This window comes from Vanacampus margaritifer, chromosome 2, assembly GCF_051991255.1.
Source record: "Vanacampus margaritifer isolate UIUO_Vmar chromosome 2, RoL_Vmar_1.0, whole genome shotgun sequence".
In the NCBI taxonomy this organism is placed as follows: Eukaryota; Metazoa; Chordata; class Actinopteri; order Syngnathiformes; family Syngnathidae; genus Vanacampus; species Vanacampus margaritifer.
The window spans coordinates 43,654,968-43,674,466 of record NC_135433.1 but is presented as its reverse complement, the minus strand read 5'-3'; the positions used below and the strand labels follow the sequence as shown (position 1 = coordinate 43,674,466).

The 19,499-nt window shown below is 39.2% G+C and overlaps 1 protein-coding gene across 1 annotated transcript; it reads right to left on the bottom strand.

Moving 5' to 3' along the window:
• Positions 1-1,939: 1,939 nt before the first annotated feature.
• Positions 1,940-10,734, bottom strand: LOC144043921 (histamine H3 receptor-like). Its single transcript, XM_077558027.1, has 3 exons — positions 10,363-10,734; positions 9,917-10,083; positions 1,940-3,227 (listed from the first exon to the last, which is right to left on the bottom strand). Exons 1-3 carry the CDS (start codon positions 10,604-10,606, stop codon positions 2,472-2,474), a joined length of 1,167 nt encoding a protein of 388 aa, XP_077414153.1. The 5' UTR covers positions 10,607-10,734; the 3' UTR covers positions 1,940-2,471.
• Between the last annotated feature and the right edge of the window lie 8,765 nt (positions 10,735-19,499).

The window sequence follows — 19,499 nt, the reverse complement described above, 5'->3', positions numbered from 1 at the left end:
CAGGCCCAAGTCAATTCAGACAAGATTAGGAATGTTCAAAACCACTTTTTCAGACCAATACCAGTACGAGTATTCAACTCAACTCTTGAGTAGTCACACCAATACCACAAATACCTACATAAAATCACCCTCCCCAAAAGCTAAAATTGCATGAAATTAATGACAATTTTCTATTCTAATCATTTCTAGTTCCTGTTCATAAACTGGCCAAAGCGGGCTGTGTGATATTCTTGTTTGGTGTTGTGAAATTTTTGCAGATAGTTTTTGTGTAAATAGATTTTGTAATGTAGAAAATGTGCCATGGGGGGAAATTAATTTTCTCTGTAAAAAAAAAAAGAGGGGGGGGAAGTGTTTTGAGTACATTTTACAAGATCATTAAAAAACACAGACAGAAAAAAAAATTTAAGCGGTGAGGAACAAACGCATGACCTTCAGCTTAGGTGAAAACCACTCTACCACCTGAGCCATGCCACTCCTTCTGCATGTTAGTATATTGCTGTATAGTGCTCAGGTGGTAGCATGTCTGTCTCCCAAGCTGAAGATCATGAGTTTGTTTCTCAACGCTTACATAGCTTACATAAACTTGTCAGATGTACTCAAAACTCTCCTTGTAAAATGGACTTAGAATTTTTGAGTGAAAAACTTTGCTAATTTGTTATCAAATAAATATTACTCTCCATTTTTTATAGCGTTCATGCATAGGAGGTAGAGTATTTTTTTTTTTAATCTACATTTTGAAATTAGGCACAAATGTATAAATGCAGTAGAGGTTACTGTATTTCTGTGAATTGGAGCCAGAGGTTTATTAACACCCAATTAATGTCAGGTGAAACTAGCATTTAAATCTAAAGGACTTCCAACATTATGATGAAAGTCATACTTATACAAGACCCTTAAGTGGAGTAGCTTTACCGTGACATAAACATTGATACGCAAACATTGCGCAACGGCCACGTCTACTGGAGTGTTAAAGGTATCACGTCCACATAATATAAAATCATTTTTGGGAGCTTGTCTTATTTAAGCTGCTTAATAATTGTTTTTCTTTTTTAAATCTTTTCTTTAAAAAAGAAAAGATTATGAAAAATTAGGGGCGTCAGGTGATTCAATTTTTTAATTGTAATTAATCACATGACTTTACTAGTTAACTCACGATTAAAGAAAAGAAAAGATTATTAAAAAATTAGGGGCGTCGGGGTGATAATTTTTTTTTAATTGTAATTAATCGCATGACTTCACTAGTTAACTCACGATTAATAGCACATTTTATATCTGTTCTAAATGTGCAATATTTTTTTTCTAGGTTTTGATACCTTTAACAAAAGTGGAAAAAAATGTTTAACTAATAGAAATCATTAAAAAGAATTTTTGACCTCTATAGGCGTCAATGGCAGTTAATGAGTTAATAAATGCACTTGACCACTTTTAAATGGACTTTATATTGACATTAGAGCTTATTTTATTATTTGTTGTGTATAAATATGTCATTGTTGATCATTTATGTTTTTATGATGTCGAAGGCAAGGATGCTGCTGAACTAAGATTAATTGTGTACACAATGACAAATAAAGTTCTATTCTATTCTATTCTATTTAGTAGATGCACTTATAATGGAAAAGTGCACTTTTGTTCCTCAGGGATAATTAGGTGACATCGGCTGCCTGAAGCTAAAATCACTCAAGAAGTTGGTACAAATACTTTTATTACTTTGCATTTAAGTGTTAATTCAAACACGCTCACTGCAGTCAGTCGGAGAGCAATTTGGGTCAACGCTGCTTTGAAGCTCTGGAGCGTGCCACACGTTGAAAGACTGCAAAGATAAATAGTGACATCTAGTGGCAATAAGAAACAAACACACACACTCGCCTCAACACAATTTACAGTGACATAATACAGTCATAAATGTTGTAAACGTTGTATTTATTTTTTCTTATTTTCGTGTAATGCAAAATGTAAACATTAGCAAGAATACAAGTGAGGATACAGTCTAACTTACTGTACAAATGGTTGTTTTGCAGGAGAGTATATTCATGTTATGTCATGTATAATATAGTCCTTTAAAAAAGTGATAATGGCAAAAGCGAAAGGGGGGAAATGGATTTTACGAGCACGATGGCATCATAGATGGATTTTCCATAAACCTCTATTTAAGGGCAACATCAAGGTGATAGCAACATTTATTCTTTTATGCAAATACATTCCTATGATAGCGTTCAGGCTGAAGTTTGTAAGATACAATAAGCAATTCATTGAAAATGGGGACTTTTTTTTAGAGTGTTTCGTGGCACATGACTTTAGTGATTGTAAACATTTCAGACATTTATTAAAACAAAAAAATATGTGCAAGATAGCACATTAACCTCACACTAGATGTGGATTTACACACATACAAGACCATAATGCTGATTTGATGCATTACATGTAAAACTTCACAGTTTGGGCTGTCAACCGGACCGGGGAGCGTCCGACGGTCACTGGCCCGCCCGAAGCACGGCTAAAGGGGGAGTCGAGCTTCGCCGTTTTGGACATAGAATCTTAGCAAAGGCCCTGCGGAAGCTGCTGTGACACAGTGGGTAGAGGAAAGGGTTAATGGCAGAGTTGATCCACAGGAGCCAGAAGGTGACCTCATACCAGTGATGCGGGATGCATCGCCCTCTGCAGGCGGCACGGATGATCATCAGTAGGGTGTACGGTGCCCAGCAGATGGCAAACACACACACAATGATGGCGAGCGACTTAGCAATTTTCTTATCTCTGGACAGACGGTTAGGCTGGGCCGTCCTGCTGCTCGCCGGATCCGGTTTGCCCAAATTGGGAGACGAGGCCGGGGAGTGGATGGAGCCCCTCACGGCCAGTTTCCCTCCCGTCCCCCAGGTGTGGGAAAAGGAGTTAGCTTCCCCTTGCGTAGACACGGGTTCATTTAACTGAAGGTTGAGCTGGGCCTCCCTGCAGCGGAGCCTCCTCCGGCGTATGTTCAGATAAATGCTGAGGTTGAAGAAAGCCACTGAGATGAAAGGCGAGAAGAACTCCAGCATGGAGGCGCACAGCAGGAAGTACCAGGAGTGATAGAATTCGGCGAAGCACTCTTCATTTGGCACCCGACTTCGGCCCACCGCCAGCTCCCAAAATATGATGGCCGGGCTGTACAGGACAAAGGCCAGCAGCCACACCACAATCATCTTGACGATGGCTGGATGAGACGTGCTTTGTCTGGCCCGGTAACTCACCTGCGGAAAAAAAAGAAGAAGCAGAAATCAGACAAATTTTCGGCCGAAATTTGGCCATTTTCGGCACTCGGCCGAAATAAAATTACAGCCGAAAGAGTATGGCCGAAATAGGATGTTGTGGTGACGCAAGCGGGGAGAAAAAAACTCTGCAAGCAAGCGTCTATTTGAATTAAACAGCGAACGCGGGGTGAGTGTCCGCCTTTTCTTCTCGCTGGCTTTTCACCGTGTGAGTTTGCACCGGTCGGTCGCAGCAGCTCCCGGGGTCATTGCGCACACCGGAAGAGAGGGGCGTCGCTTGGTGTACAACATTTAAAAGGGTCGAAAAAAGACAGAACTGCCGTGTACTGCAGTACAAGTGAGCCACTCTTTCTCCCGCAGCGCCTTCCCTTCCCTTTTTTTTTTTTTTTAAATAGCCCTTCTACGCTTCCACTTTTTCACCGGCATCCCGGTGGCCGTGCTAAATACTTTAGCTAATGCTAGCACTTTTGCTATCAACCGTTTTAAACACAGAAACACTTACCGCTATCTCCAGGTGGCGACACACCTGTACAGGACGCTGTGTGTGACTTTGCAGTCCGTTCCCGAAGCCGATTAGCTGGTGCGAACAAATGTATTTATTTATTTTTGAATATGTGAATGTGCCGATTTTAAGCTCGCCACACCTTGTCCCGCCGGACGCATCTGTGCCCACCTGTGTGAACTACATTGACTATAAGGTGCTCAACCCTTGTTTGGTGTTTAATGTAACATTAGCCAACATGTCTGTGGTGTGGGCACATTTCAATTTATATTGTGCTTGGTTGAAATGCCAGTGCTAAATAAATATGCTATAATAATATTATAATTTTAATTAATTATAATAAATGCAATGATAGACTGAGATGGTTTGGACATGTCCAGAGGAGAGATAGTGAGTATATTGGCAGAAGGATGCCGAGTTTCCAAATGGCAGGAAGGAGGTCGAGAGGTAGACCAAAGAGGAGGTTTATGGATGTAGAAGACATGAAGGTAGTTGGTGTGAGAGCAGAGGATGCAAAGGACAGGGTTAGATGGAGGCCAAACTGATTCGCTGTGGCGACCCCTGAAGGGAAAAGCCAAAAGAAAAGAAGAAATGCAATGATAGTAAAAATTGAGATTAATTTTTTCCCGCCGTTTTCAGTTTTCGGCCATATATATATATATATATATATATATATATATATATATATATATATATATATATATATATATATATATATATATATATATATATATTAGGGGTGTGAATTGCCTAGATTCATAGGTCACGATTCGTTCGATAACGATCAATCCCGATATGAATCTATAAATTGATTATTGCGATTTTTTTTTTTTTACTCAAATTTTAAAAATACTAATCAGTAAACTTGTACACTGTAAGATGAGTATGAAAATGTATTTATTAATCTGAAAATTCAGGCTTATAAATGAGCCACTGCACTTAACAAACAGGTTGTAGTCTGTTTTTTGCTGTCTGAACAGCAGTGAAATAAAATATTAAGGCTTAATGTTCCATTAATATAACATTCTTCCATGCTTAATGTGTGAATCCTAACCCTAAGTAAGACGTTTTGTTGAATATTCCCATAAAAAATTGCAGTTTAAAAATCGATTCGGCCGCATACCGAATCGATTCGAGAATTGCGCGCTGTAATATCGCGATATATTGCCAATTTGATTTTTTTCTAACACCCCCAATATATATTATATATATATATGAATTGTTATGAAATTACTGTATCTTTTATGTTAGAGTGGATCTGTAACATATCCCTACGGCTAAATGGTTCCAGTTGTTGGACTCAGCCGTTACAAAATTTTACTGGAATAAAAAAAAAGCAAAGATTAGTCTATCTACTCTTCAGAAAAGTAAATCCAAAGGTGGTCTAGAGGCACCAAATTTTATGTACTACTATATAGCTAACAAGCTACAATATATCGTTCTATGGGCACAACCCAACAGAGACACTAACTGTTGGCTGGAACTAGAACAAAAGGATTGTAATAACCTCAGACTTCTAGATTTACTCTTTATTACAACATCAATGAAGCGACATAATTGTTTTAAAAACTCAATGATTTCCGCCACCCTGACTGCTTGGTGGAAGGCATTAGAAATGACAAAAGCCCAAGTGGAGCCCTGTGGGCTCTCTCCCCTATGGCATAACCCCGACTTTCGAATTAACAACCAACCGTTTTATTTAGGTGTGTGGGAGCAGAAAGGAATTACACAGCTCCACCATCTCTTCTCAGATAATATGTTTATATCATATACATCCTTGCTCCAAAAATACAAAATAACAAACGGAAATTTTTTACATTATCTGCAAGTTAAAAATATGATAAAGAAACAAATTCCAACACTTCAGGGTACACTCCAACCGCCTGGTTTAGCTGAAGATATTAACAAGCTTTCTCCGACAACAACAAAAAAACTTTCAAAAATATATAAGTTACTTTCATATACTGATAAAATGTCTTTACCCATCTCGAAATGGGAGACAGACTTGTCTATAGCACCGGAATATGACTTTTGGATTCAAGTTTGTGAAAACGCATTTAAAATGACAAAACACACAAATTTACAACTTATCCAATATAAAATTATTCACAGAACATACATTACTCAATATATGATTAAGAAAGTGGGACTCTCAGACTCCGACATTTGTCTCCAATGTTTACAAAACACTACAGACACTTATGTTCATGCTTTATGGTTATGTACTCCGGTTATGTATTTCTGGACTAAAGTCTTATAAAAACTTTACGCTATTTTGGACTGTAGGATACCTTTATCTCCAAACTTGTGTTTGCTAGGTGACCTAACAACAACTGACTTACCACATAAACAATTTCAATCTACACTTGTAGCCCTTACTATCGCTAAAAAAACAATTCTTGTTAACTGGAAAAATAAACAAACTCTGAATATCGACCAATGGTCTAACCTCCTCATAAATCACATTTTAATGGAAAAAATATCTGCCTCAAATAAAACCAAATATCAAAATTTATAGAAACATGGTCTACGTATATAGAATTTTTTAACCTAATTCTGGTTACTTAATTCTGTCTGTTAGCGAGAGCCACTACATCGTGATAACTTACATTGATGTTTCTGCATTTGGCAATTTATTATTATATTATATTATTAGTATGGGATTTTTTTTTAATGGGCTTTAGGTGAACTGATGAATACAAACACACACGCACACACGCACGCACGCACATGCACATGCTCACCCACATACAAAAAAAAATTTATATATATATATATATATATATATATATATATATATATATGTGTGTGTATATGTATATATATGTATATATATTTTAAAAAAAAAGAGAAAGATTTTTTTTTTTTTTAAAAGGAGAGCATTGATGATGTCAAATCGAATGAACAATACTGAGCTCTCCTGGAAAAAAAAAAAAAAAAAGGAGAAAAAAAAAAAAACATATCCCTCTATGATAAACTGTTTTAATTGGATACTTTCTGAGACTGTGAGATTTTGGCTATGTTTACCGCTAGGTGTCCAGACTGCAAATGAATGGCGCTTGTGTCAAGCCACCCCTGGTTATTGTTGGGTAGCAATGTTGTGCAAGTGCAGTTCACTCACTGACGCATTTTCAGAAATAGGAAAATAACAAAATAAGTGATTGTTTAATTTCACATTAGATTGGTATGCAGGCTTGTACTAATACTTTAAAAAGTAAATTTTCTTTCTGTCCTCTTTAATAATTAGCACAGCTGCAAAATTCTGCTTCATAACCAGTTTCTTAGAATAGGACAATGCCTTTAACTTAACATTATTCTCACAAACAGCACAACAACCAAAAGTCAAACAGTTAAAACTTTCACAAACTGAAGTCAAATACCATATTACTAACTCTCAACGCACTTAATCATTTGTGATATTCTCTTGCCTTATACTGTACGTCGAGTGTGTTCCCTAGTAGCGAACACTTCCCAGTGTGCTCACCTCGTGCCCAACCTTAAAATAGGGAATCTGCATCTAATTTGACTCCCATCTTTTCCTTTCAAAGACACAATTTGTCGTGTCACTGCTGATGACCTTTTGTCTGTCAGTGTTCACAGAGGCAGGCTTTTAGGAGAATGCTGTTTGGCTCGCCAGTGGCCTGCTTCGGGCGCGATTGATGTCTCCACATCGTGAGGACGATGGCCGCGTGAGGAGGTAGAGGGCCTCGATGATCAAAGCTGGCTAATTAAAGAAGAGCCTCCCGCTATCTCTCTTTCTCTCTTTGCGGTGTTATTTGTATTCATCACTCTGATGTAAAGTGTTTGCTCGTGAAAGGAAAGAGAAAGCTGCCTTTGTCTACGACGCCAGGCCTCGTTCCGTTTTGGCTCGGCAACACGTGGATGCGGATTCAGTCTCTTTATGCGCACGTTTTTCCTTTCCATTAAGGTCAGAAAAAGGATGACTGAAAGATTACCTAGCTATTATCCTGTTGTGTGGGGAAGAGGTCACGTAATGTGCAAGTAAATCTCAAGTCAAAACATTCAAGTCTCAAGCAATTTCCAAGTTACTGCCGGGGGAAAAAATTAATCCGTAAATCAAGTAATAAAATCTTGCTCAGTAACAACATATTGGAGTGATAAAATATTTTTTCACCGATTGTAACACAGTCTGTAAAATTTTAAATTAACATTTCCGTAATCTCTAAAAATTCAGATGAAATGATTGTATTAAATTAGAAGAATACTTTTTATAGGTTGTCACTTTGTGAAGTTCAGTGAAGGTCACATCACGGGGGGCTTGCCACATCAAATATGGTGGGCATGCTCACGACCAGAGAAATAGTAAAAGCGTAAGATATCTATGCTTAAATAATCATTGCTTTTTGAATGGCATGGTTTTAAGATTACACTCCATTCACTTTGTGTTCTTAATTAAATGCATAACCAAAGTTTGACTTGCTAGTGGGGAGCTAAGCTGTCAGGCTAACCTAGCTAGCTTAGCTTCACAGTTCACATGGCTCGCTTACCTGCATCTGACAGATGACGATAAACGTTGTAGATGTTGCCTTTCTTATCTTTTTCAAACCTTGCATGGTGCGATTGTCTTTCCCCGAATCTCATCAAACCTTGAATCGATGTATTCATCTTTGATGCTTCCTCTGTGACACTTGTTCAACAAGTCAGCTTCAGTCAATAACAACTTTTCTTTCACATACACAAGGCACAGGATATTACATGACTTGACTTTGACTCAAACTCCATGATCTCATTTTAACAAAGCTAATAGTTAGCCTAGCTACAACTCCTCTTTCTTCTTCTGTATATTTTCCAGCAATGTTGCTGCCCTGTGGCACCTCTCACTGGTCATTCTTGGACCTGGTACAACAAAAGACATCTATTTTGGAGAAGGAAATGAGTGTGGCCTCTCGTAAAAAAAAAAAAGGTGTGTGTGTGTAACTTATCACGTTGCTGTTTACTGTGTTTTCTTTTCCAAAGCCAATTTTGTTTTTTGCCACAGAGTAAAGAGTCGCATTAGAGGGTGGCAGAGGGCCGAGCTGGGTCAGCCATGATTAACCTGTGCAGATGGGCCCATTTGGGACAATGATGGCAATGCCCCCACCACTAAGCTGGCACACTGACCAGTCAAGAAAAAGCTACAGACTGTACGCCGTTGGGCATTTGCAGTGAAACCTTAAGTTTAAACACGATCTGTTCCAATTTGTGTGAATTTTGAAATAACATAGGAAATTAAGACAATCTGTTCCTGAATTAAACTGTTGCCATTGTAGAATCAGTATTCAGGGATTTATGACTCTGGCAAAGCAATTTACGATTGTTTAGTATTAGTAAAATGCTGGCATCTGAATAGAAACTGGTGTCAAGGACGTCAACTGAGAGACAAGCCTTGTATGTTGGGAACGAGCTAAATTTAGCCTGGGTTGGTGCATTGCTTTCACTATACCCCCATGAATAATCCCCTTCGGTGTCATCTCATACACTAAAAAGCAAACACACACTCATGAAGTTAAATTTATAAGGTGGGGTTCTCACAAGTTTTAATGATATCATGCGAGATTATTTTTAATGTTATACTTTTCCTGAAATTGTTGGATAATGTTGGACAAATTGGATAACATTGTAATGATGTGCTTCCATTGTGTTCTTTTTTTTTTAATGTTCTGGTCATTACTTTGACATTTTAGTGCATGTTTGTTGAAAGCTTGAATTTGGGGCAAAAAGCGTGTGTTTGGCGCCATCTTAAGGTTAAACACTGGAATAGACACAATTTGGCTGTTTGTCCTCTCATTACATGAGAAGTTGCAGACTAAGTCAGAGAAGTTAAAAGTTGGCAACTTGGCAAACAAGGGATGGAAAGCGACACCAATCCTAGCTTTATTTAAGACGTGTGCAGTTATTGTATTTTAAAGTGGAGGGACTGTTACCTGTATTTGATTTGTGGATGATCGCTTTTAATATAATAATACTTTTGTTGATTTATTTTTCACTACACCTGATGTTTTTGTAAATCTTACACACAAATATAAATACATAAAATTACATAAATATGCAACAACAAAACTAAAATGCTCTAACTATAAGCATTTAAAATTAAAAAAACTAAATGAAATAAAAACTAACTCTAATGAAAATTCCAAAACTATACATTATGACAGCAAGAACTACTCACAGCTCTGGTGACGGAGAGGAAGCGGTCGTAGCTGATGAGGACGATGCTGAAGACGGACGCTGAACACAGCAGGTAGTCCATGACCAGCCACAGCTTGCACAGTCCCCTGCCCAGCGTCCACCGGCCGGTGAGGATGTAAGGGATGTACACCGGGATGCAGAACGCTCCTATATAGGGTAGATGGGATGAACTTCATATCTTGGAGGGATATGTGTGTCGGAGGAGGGGGCCCATAAAAATACACAGGTCGAACAGTATCCTATATAATTCCACAATTTCCCTTGATTTAATACACACAAAGTTAAAAATCAAATATGTATTTTAACAGGCTGAGCCTCAGTATACACTTTTACGAAAGAATGTGTTTTTTCTGTATTTTGAGTCACGCCATTTAAAGTCAGATTTCAAGAAAGGAGAAATAAAAGACAGAACGAAGGTGCACTTACCTACAAAAAAGTCCGATATTGCCAGATTCAGAAAGTAGTAATTACATCGCCTCCTCAGACTCTTGTCCACTTTGAAAGCGAGCATGACCAGCGCGTTGCCCAAAACTGTCACGACCACCAAAGTCACCATCATCACCATTAGAACGGCAAAGACCGGCGCCGAAAACGCCAGGGAGCTTTGCACTCTTGCCGGGCCATCGTCCAAGTGACGCCCGCTGGAGTTGGACTGGGTGCGCTCCTCCATGTGGTCTTTCTTTCCTTTCACAGCTGACTACGGGGCGGCAACAGGTGCGCTGCCCGACAGCCACACATCCTCAAGTGAGGCACGCGAATGCGTCAAAGTTGTTTCGAAGTGAGTGCAGCCAAAGGTGGGCGACGACCTCGACCGACGCGGCAGCCAGAGGACGTTTTACTTATCATCTCCCAGCGGTCGCTCTCGTGCCACCCGGTGATTTAGCCAGGGAACATCAACAAATCAACGTGACACAAATGCCGACTATTTTTAAACATACGCATGCAAGCTTTTTGATATGATAACAGCGGCTTCAATTACAATGGTTAATTATTTAATACAGGTTTTCTATGTCTTATTTATTCACGTTAAGGTAATTTTACCCCAATATTGTGGACATAAATTTGTGAGGGCACCCTAGTACCCTAATTCAGATCCAGTGTATTGAACTGCTTCCACCTTTTAATTCACGTTACTTGATACTGTCTGCATCGATTTATCTCCACTTTGACATGCCATGAACTTTTTGGAAAGTTTTATTTTTTAAATAGATTCATCTATCATTTTGATTGCAATTATTCTATACTATACGCCTACTGTTTAGTTTGCAGTTTGGTGGAAAAAATTTTTTTTATTCAATACAATCTAACTTAAAACCCTTTTTTGTTTTTGTTTTTAATGTTTATTTTTTTAAATGGCCAAAAGAACATATATATGTAATATAATGAAAAGTTAGGCCACAACACAAAAATAGGTCAAATCTGATTAAAATGATTTCCTTCATTGTTTGCTTCCCTTTCCTCCCCAGATCAGCTTTTTATAAATGCATCTGTTAATTCTTCCTACAATTAAACCTACTTTTCTCTTCCTCTGTTGCACCCTCTGTTGTTCCCTCCTACTACATCTGTCTTTCTTCCTACTGCATAATGTATGCATGTGTACACAGTGCATATTGAGTAGCCTACACTGTATACTTATATGTACTATTCTAGGACTACTACATCCTATATTACATCATCTGAGTAGGGCTGTATTAGCTAAACTAAAACTCTTTACTTGAGCACAGTGCACGAAGACCCGCTGTACTCTTGACAAGATATGCATAGTTAATTTATAACACATTATAGCCATGTGACACAGCACCTCAAGTGCCATTACCTGAGCTGCGAGGAAATAATGGCTTGCTTTTTTTGTTTTGCTCCCGCATTAACCTTTATATGAATGATCAGGCTAATTTCTCGTGATCACCAGACCACACAATGATGGCTGTAGTGGCAACGCCATGGAAACGCGAGTTAATTACAAATATCACCAGAGTGAATTAGTCGTGCACCTGCCTCCACGGAGAGAGATTTCACAAGAGCAAACTAGATTATCAGATGGGTTTTGTACACAGATAGGGACTTGCAATTTCCTTGCTGTGAATCACTTAGATGATGCATCCATTGAGGAGAGTGTTACGCTTTTTCACAAAGACTAGATATTCGGCCCACACTTGAATAGTTAATCCTTTCTCTTAACACAGAAACAATTGTAGATGAGTCAAATATCATTTCCTCCATAAATGAGTGTGGTTTAAAAATCATTAAATATTCTTTGTGGACAGTGCACACAACATCACACAAGTCCCCCCCAATTTGTATTTTTCTCTGCAGGAGCCTTTGTCTGCCTTATTTGCCTTCTGACTCTATTTCGCCGGTCGCCCAGCTGAGGTCCGGAAGAAATGAAAAACACTACAGATTGCACTGCAAGCTGCTCAAGAAGCCCAGCAAGAATTACTGTTATTTTCGGCCAAATAGGACACACCAGCATCATCTCACAGAGTTGCTCACGTTGTGACACTGGGGGGGCTGGGCGACACAATGATAAAAAAAAAAACATGTTTATCACATTACAGCGTAGATTATTATTCGTAGATTTTATTCAGAATGAGCATTGAGCGAATACAATTGAGGGCAGATAATGTAAATGTATTTTTCAACAGACAATGCATCAATTTTCTATGCTGATTGTCCTAAATTGTGTCGCGGGTGGAGTCTGTCCCAGCAGATGTTGAGCGAGAGGCTTGGTAAACCCTGGATTGGTTGCCAGTCAATTGCATATAAAGTTACTTTGACACAATATGATCTTATCATTTTCTATACTGCTTGTTCTTTTTATCACAGGCAAGCTGGAGCCTATCCCAGCTGACTCTAGCAAGATGTAAATTAGGCCCTGTTCACACAGAAGCACGGTCCTCAAAAGAATCTTGTACACACAGAAACGTTTCAAGACAAGCGTATGTCCAAAAGAAGACGCTGAGGACGTTTAACAGCTGTAATGTATATGCCAAGTCTGGAGTGGCGCTGTAGTGCAGCTACAGGGAGTTAAGCATAGAAGAAGAACTAACAAGGAGAGGCAACGAGGAAACGTTTCTCGGCATACGATCCTATACATTTACAGTATCGAAATATAAATACAGGTGCGCGTCAAAAAATTTGAATATCCTCTAAAAGTTTGAAAACGGAACTAATGTTTGTTGAGTGTGTTCACTGGGGGGGTTAGAGTGACGGACTTCCTGTTTTGGTTATAGAGTGATGTGAGTGTGTGATGTTCAGTAACGTTTTTTGTGACACTCCTGCGTCTCCTTGGCTTCGGTACCACAATATATATAAATATATATATATATATATATATATATATATATATATATATATATATATATATATATATATATATATATACTAGTCTACGAGCTCTCTAATCTGTACGTAAAGCTGTACATGTCGAATCTGTATGTATACATATCGTTTATACAGTAGTCTGCTCGCAAGATGGGAGGAGCAAGATGGCCGCCCTTCGCTTCAACGGCTTGCACGGGCGCGTATAGGCTATCAGCTATCCAATAGTATATACAAATCAGTGAGACGAAGTGACAATGGCGGGTGATTCAAGTACAACAACATCACGCAAAATATTTTGCTGTAAAATCTAAGGAGGTTGCGCAAAACGACTACAACACGGCTATCCGCCATTGTTGACAGACTTGCGGTTCGCAGAACTTCGCACGCAGTCACGCGAGAATTTGAGCATACGTCATCAAACTACGACAATGCGTCGTCATCGAGCTGCGACCACTATGTCATCACTGGAGTAGTATTATGCATATGGTGTCCACATTGGAACGTATGGGGAGCGTTTTAAATTATTTCCACTCTGGAGCCGGGTTCCAAAAGTGACCGGTTTCAAGCTCTGAAATGGCGCCGCCGTGTAGACGAACTGCCTAAATGGTAAGAAACTTGTGCGGATACATTGAAATGGGCTTTCGTGTAGACAGGGCTTTAATGTACTCTTAAAATCTCCATGTAAGTTTTATTCGAAAACCTCTTTTAAGGCAACGTCACAAGTTCTTTATGTGATTTTGGAAACAGGACACAAAGAAGAGAGCTATACGTCATTAATTTTGAGACAATGTCCAGGACAGACCAAAACTACGAGAGAGCTGACAAGCGGAACAAGAAAAATGTTTGATGCTTTATTTTATTTTGTCCTGAAATTGGGACTGATTTTGTATTCAATTTATACTTTGTGCACAGTCTTTCCTAGATAGTTTTTTTCTTTTTCTTTTTTTCTTTCTTTTTTTCTGGAGAGTCTTTCCTAGATAGCTAACTAGCTAGCTAGCTAGCTATGTAGCTGTTAGCCAGCTATTTAATTTAATTTTATCAATGTAATCTATCTGCCCCCCCCCCCCCCCCATCAATTTAGTATGGATTTCAGAGTACAAGGTGCCGCACTTTTGTTCTTAATTAATAACATTACATCTACAGTACAAAAACAGCAACCACAAGAAAGGTCTCATATCTTGTTAATGGCAGCTAATATAAAGGCTATAATACTATTCAGTATTCAGGTCAAAAGATCTGAGTTAGTGAAAAGAGGCCTCACAAATACCACTCATTCAGAAATGTAACAAAGAAGCTGGGATGTGGCAGAAAACCGCTTTCATGGGAGATAATGTTTCATATTCATTCTGAAAAACATGTCAGCTGACCTCCATGTGTGGGTTACAATTTTGAATTAACACTGAAAACGTAAATGCAACATACTGAGCATGCAGCTGGGCTCAATTGTATAGCCTACTGACAGATGTGTACGATTGTGTATGACATTACTTAATACTGCATGTTCAATCAACACGTGTTGCGTTTAAAAATAGATAAAACAAGAAACCAAGCACTGCAGCTGGATTTGGAAAGACCTGAAGTGACTCATTTGAATATGGAGGACACTCTGGAACAAAGCCCAGTGGGTCCGTCTGTAGTGTTGTCGATTACTCTGAGCCTGCTGTGGCATTCCATTATTTTGCCGCTCGAGTGTTTGCATGTGGCTGTTCCTCCGGAGTAGTGACGATAGCGTAATATAATAGCATGCTTAACCATGCACCCCCTCCCCTCCCAAACGAAATAACAGCTACAATTATGTAGCAACCTTAATGAATATGTGTGAAGTACCCAACATTGCCAACATTTGCTTGTTCACCTTTTGAGGCATCTTGATATTTTGTGAAGGTTGGTGTGTCGTGTTCACATTGATATTATGTCAAAATAGCCGAATTATTATGTTTTGTGTATGAGAAGTATTTTCATAAAGAGGTGGGCGCATCAACAGTCGGGAGACCAATATACAATATTTCAAGTCGCACCAAACTGTAATTGTTAATCCGTCAGCATTATTTTAACCGGGCTTCCGTTATTGCTAAATTTCAGCCGCTATTTTACGACTGACAGTAAATTTCATGGCCGCAGTCTGTCAGTCATCAGTCCGTCAACCGTCAGTTTGTCAATGCGATTTGAACCCCCTTTTTAGGACCCCTTAGCTGTTTAACAACATTCCTGATGTAAAATCAATCAACTGATCCCTAAACTTGCATAAAAGTAGCAATAATGAGGAATTTACAATAGGAGGAAAACATTATCAGCACGGTCGGTCCTGTCGTCACCCGAGCTCTACAACACGGCTCGCTTTCAGTATTAGGACAGAGTCAGAAGAGAGAAGGCTTGGATAATGCTGTGCCTGGAAGTTACTATACCTAGTAAGTTATGATGCACCGAATATTCGGCCCCCGAAAATTTGCGAAATAAAATTGAAGCCGTAAGAATATGTACCAAATAGGATGTTGTGGTAATGCAAGCAAAATAATGCTGCAAGGAAGCGTCTGTTTGAATTTAACAGCGAACGCGGGAGTGAGTGTCCGCCTTCTCTTCTCGCTGGTTTTTCACCGTGTGAGTTTGCACTGGTTGGTCGCAGCAGCTCCTGGGATTATTGCGCATCTTTCATTTTCGGTTTTCGGCCCCAAAAATTTCATTTCGGTGCATCCCTACTAGTAAGTGTATGTTTATTTATTTCCTGCACGAGAAAAAGAGTCCCAGTAAAGTATGGCATCCTTCATTGATTGACTGAGAAGGTCCGTCGGAACTGACCCGGTAATGATTATTACGTTGACTTTCCTGTCATTCGTTAATCGTCAACAAAACAGGCATACGTCACTGACGTATTGACGTCAATATTGACATAATGCCTTCTGGTTTCGTAGTTTGTGGTTTGCGTGGTGGAATGTGGATGACCCAAATGCAAAGAAGCAGGAAGGCAAGGAGTGTGTGACTCTTTGGCCATTTCTCAAAATGAAGAAACCAGAGTACGATCTTGTGAACTCGCTATGCATTGTATACCCCCTAAGATTGCTCATCTCTTTGTAAATTGGAGCAACGGTGTGCTTGTGAACTTCCACCTGACTCTGACGTACTTCCATGATGGCAGTACGAAATGCATCTTGGGATATTTTCCCAGGCCAAATCTTTATATGTATCCAAACAATACCTCCTTGTTTTATCCGTTATCCTTGGCTAGGAGACAAGAACATCGGGTTCTTGCTTTCAGTTGGAGAATTACTCGGGCCGTGACGGATGACGTTTCACAAGATCACGGACAAGAATTGTGAAATTGCCTTATTTAAAAAAAAAAAAAAAAAAAAAAGTAAAAACAGAAGTCATGTTTGTTTGGAATAGTAAAAAAAAAAACTGAATTTTTCCAGGGGGAAAACAATTAGAACTCCAACAAAATCAGTGGTCTCTTTTTGCTCGTTCAATTGTAGTAGAAACCCTTGTTTTGGGCAGATGAGTGGGGAAAAAAAGCAAACATTTAAATTGTGTCTCACCCAGCATCTTATATGAATGGGATAATATCAGATCACAATAATCTCATCTCTTGTTTAGACCCATATAAACAAGGCGGCTTCTTGCCATAAAGGTTGGTCACAGTTCAAATGCTAATGCAGTCGAACTCGGATGACTTCCCAGTCCAACAATCTGTTACCTGCTGCTGGCATTTAGTTGCCGTGGGTGTGCCCTGCTTATGACGCGTGTTCGTTAAATTTTTCATTAATCCGTGAATCACTGCGCTCCACCCTCCTTTCATAACACAGAAGCAAGCAAGTGTACTATTGATTGAAAACATTCAATTATAGAAGATAGATGCCAAAGAAACGTTTTTGTTCTCAATATGAATCACAGTGTTTTTATATCCTAATTACTCTTCAGGTGCACACAATTGTGTATCAATTGTGATATGTTTCTGTCTACAATTATTCTTGTGATGCAGCATACAGCTTCACTTTTTTTGAGTTATTGAATTTGCAGTCTTTTTTCTTTGCTCTGAATATTATAAGCATGCTGCTGCCTGTTGAGGGCTTCTAAGCTTATATAACATTAGAACATAGGCCCTAGAACGTATTTTCTTATAAAGACCGGGTTCCCTGAGATTCCTCAGTCCTCATAGCAATAGATGGAACAGGCTTTGTTTTGACAGAGACAAACGACCATCGACGTGATAACATGACAACACACTTATCAACTCTCGGTGGACCATCAAAATTCATCACGGAGATTGACGTGTCACACTTTTGGACGCGTCTTTTGAGCGATTGAAACAAAGTGGGCTGCGTTACCTTCACAATACAGACACATGCTGGCCACAACATTAGGAACACGTGCAGACTCTGACGGAATCCAACACAGAAAGATCTGGAAGAACCTCTAAACGGATGCCCATTTTTAAGAGCAGCAGCGATGTGAAGCGTTGTTAGAGGAATAAAGTTAATGAGCCACACAATGAAGTTATATAAAAAAAAGTAGTGGAGGCTTGATTCAGAACAGACGTGAGTACCACAAATGCATTATTTGCCTTGAGGGAGTTCATGAAGAAGTACAAAAAAGGCCAGAAAGAGCTGCATTGTGCCTTTGTATATCTAGAAAATACTACAAGCTACCCAGAGAGGAACTGTGGTAGTGCACGAGGAAGTCTGGAGTGACAGAGAAGTGTTTAAGAAGAGTACGAGGGCCGCACAACAGTGGTGAGGTGAGGTCATTATTGAAAGACGGACTTTCAGACCCATTTCACTTTCCTCCAGGGTCATTTACATTCCCACGCAGACTAATAATTTTCTCCCACTCTAGTTGTGAGGGGAATATGTCTCTCTCTCTCTCTCTCTCTCTCTCTCTCGCTCTGTCTCACCCCCCCCCCCCCTCTCCATCCCTAAAATGTCCCTTTAGGGGATTCTATCGCCCGGTTCCTTTTCCGAGCCGTGGCCTCACTTTGCCTCCATTATCTTGTCATTTGTGAGGGATTACACTCCGGAGCGCTCACAGTCCACTCCCTTTGCTTAAGAAGTGTGACAGCTTACAATAATTGCTATGCTAATTAGTAGCAAGTGGTACAGAGAGTTCCTTTCCCCTCGCCAGACCTGATTTGATTGATATGAATTCATCAATGTCCTTCTGTATACACTGTGAAGATATAACATGATGTCCATTGTTCATTCATCTGTCTTTCATACCACTTTACTCGGATTTTGGGTGTGTTGGAGTTGACTTTGGGTGAGAGTCAGGGTGGACTGGTCGGCATCGACAACCAAACATTCACACCTAAGGACAATAAAAGAGTCTTCAGTGAACCAAATGTGGGCGGAAACCGCAGTACGCGGCGACAACCCGTAGAAATGCCACAAAGAAAAGACAATGTACGGATCCGAACTTGACCCCAACCGTTGAACTTTGAACCTTAACCACTTGGTTACTGTCTGTCCCAAACATGAAGTCAATTGTATTTATGTTTTACTAATGGAGCGGTATAGAAGATGGATGGGACCAAAGTAATAACGTAGAAGGCAATTAGCATCAGATAAGAAATAAAAAGCCCTTTGGTCTAAAAACGCATTAGTCCGTTTTCAGAAGCAGCCGCCCATCTATCTGTTGAGGTATTTGTAAGGCGTAGCGATAATAGACCCATAACCGCATGTGTTCATTGGCTGACATTTAAAAGGAAACTGTGAAGTGTTTTTTTTTTTTTTTTTTTTACACAGCATGGCGCACCCTTTCTGACCTGGTGTGTGCAAACATTAGATAGAGCACATCTTCAATAACACCCTTTGGAAGGAATACATGAACTTTTAAGAGGATAAATTTGCTTGTCGTTTGACTACTATAACAATCTGCCTGGTTTGTATGATGGTCACAGGCAAAAGCAATACAATACGCCGTTAGTTTAACTTTTAACCATATAAAGGAAACCTTTGCATTGTTTTGCATTGGAGAAATATCAGAAATGAATAGATGTTCGCAATTGTCAATAAAGTTAGTAATAGGGAAAATCTTGCTGCAAATAATTCAAATTTCTCATTGAAAATTGCTGGACATAATGACTTCATAAAATATATTTGAAAGATTGTGTTTAAGTTGAACTAGAAAGCAGGGTCGCAAATCTCCTAGCTACAGTGTTTTGTTTTTTAGTAATGATGTTTATTTTTTAAAAATTCAAACAATTCAATGACATTTCAATTATTTTCAAAATGCACATAAAGAAGTACAATCAA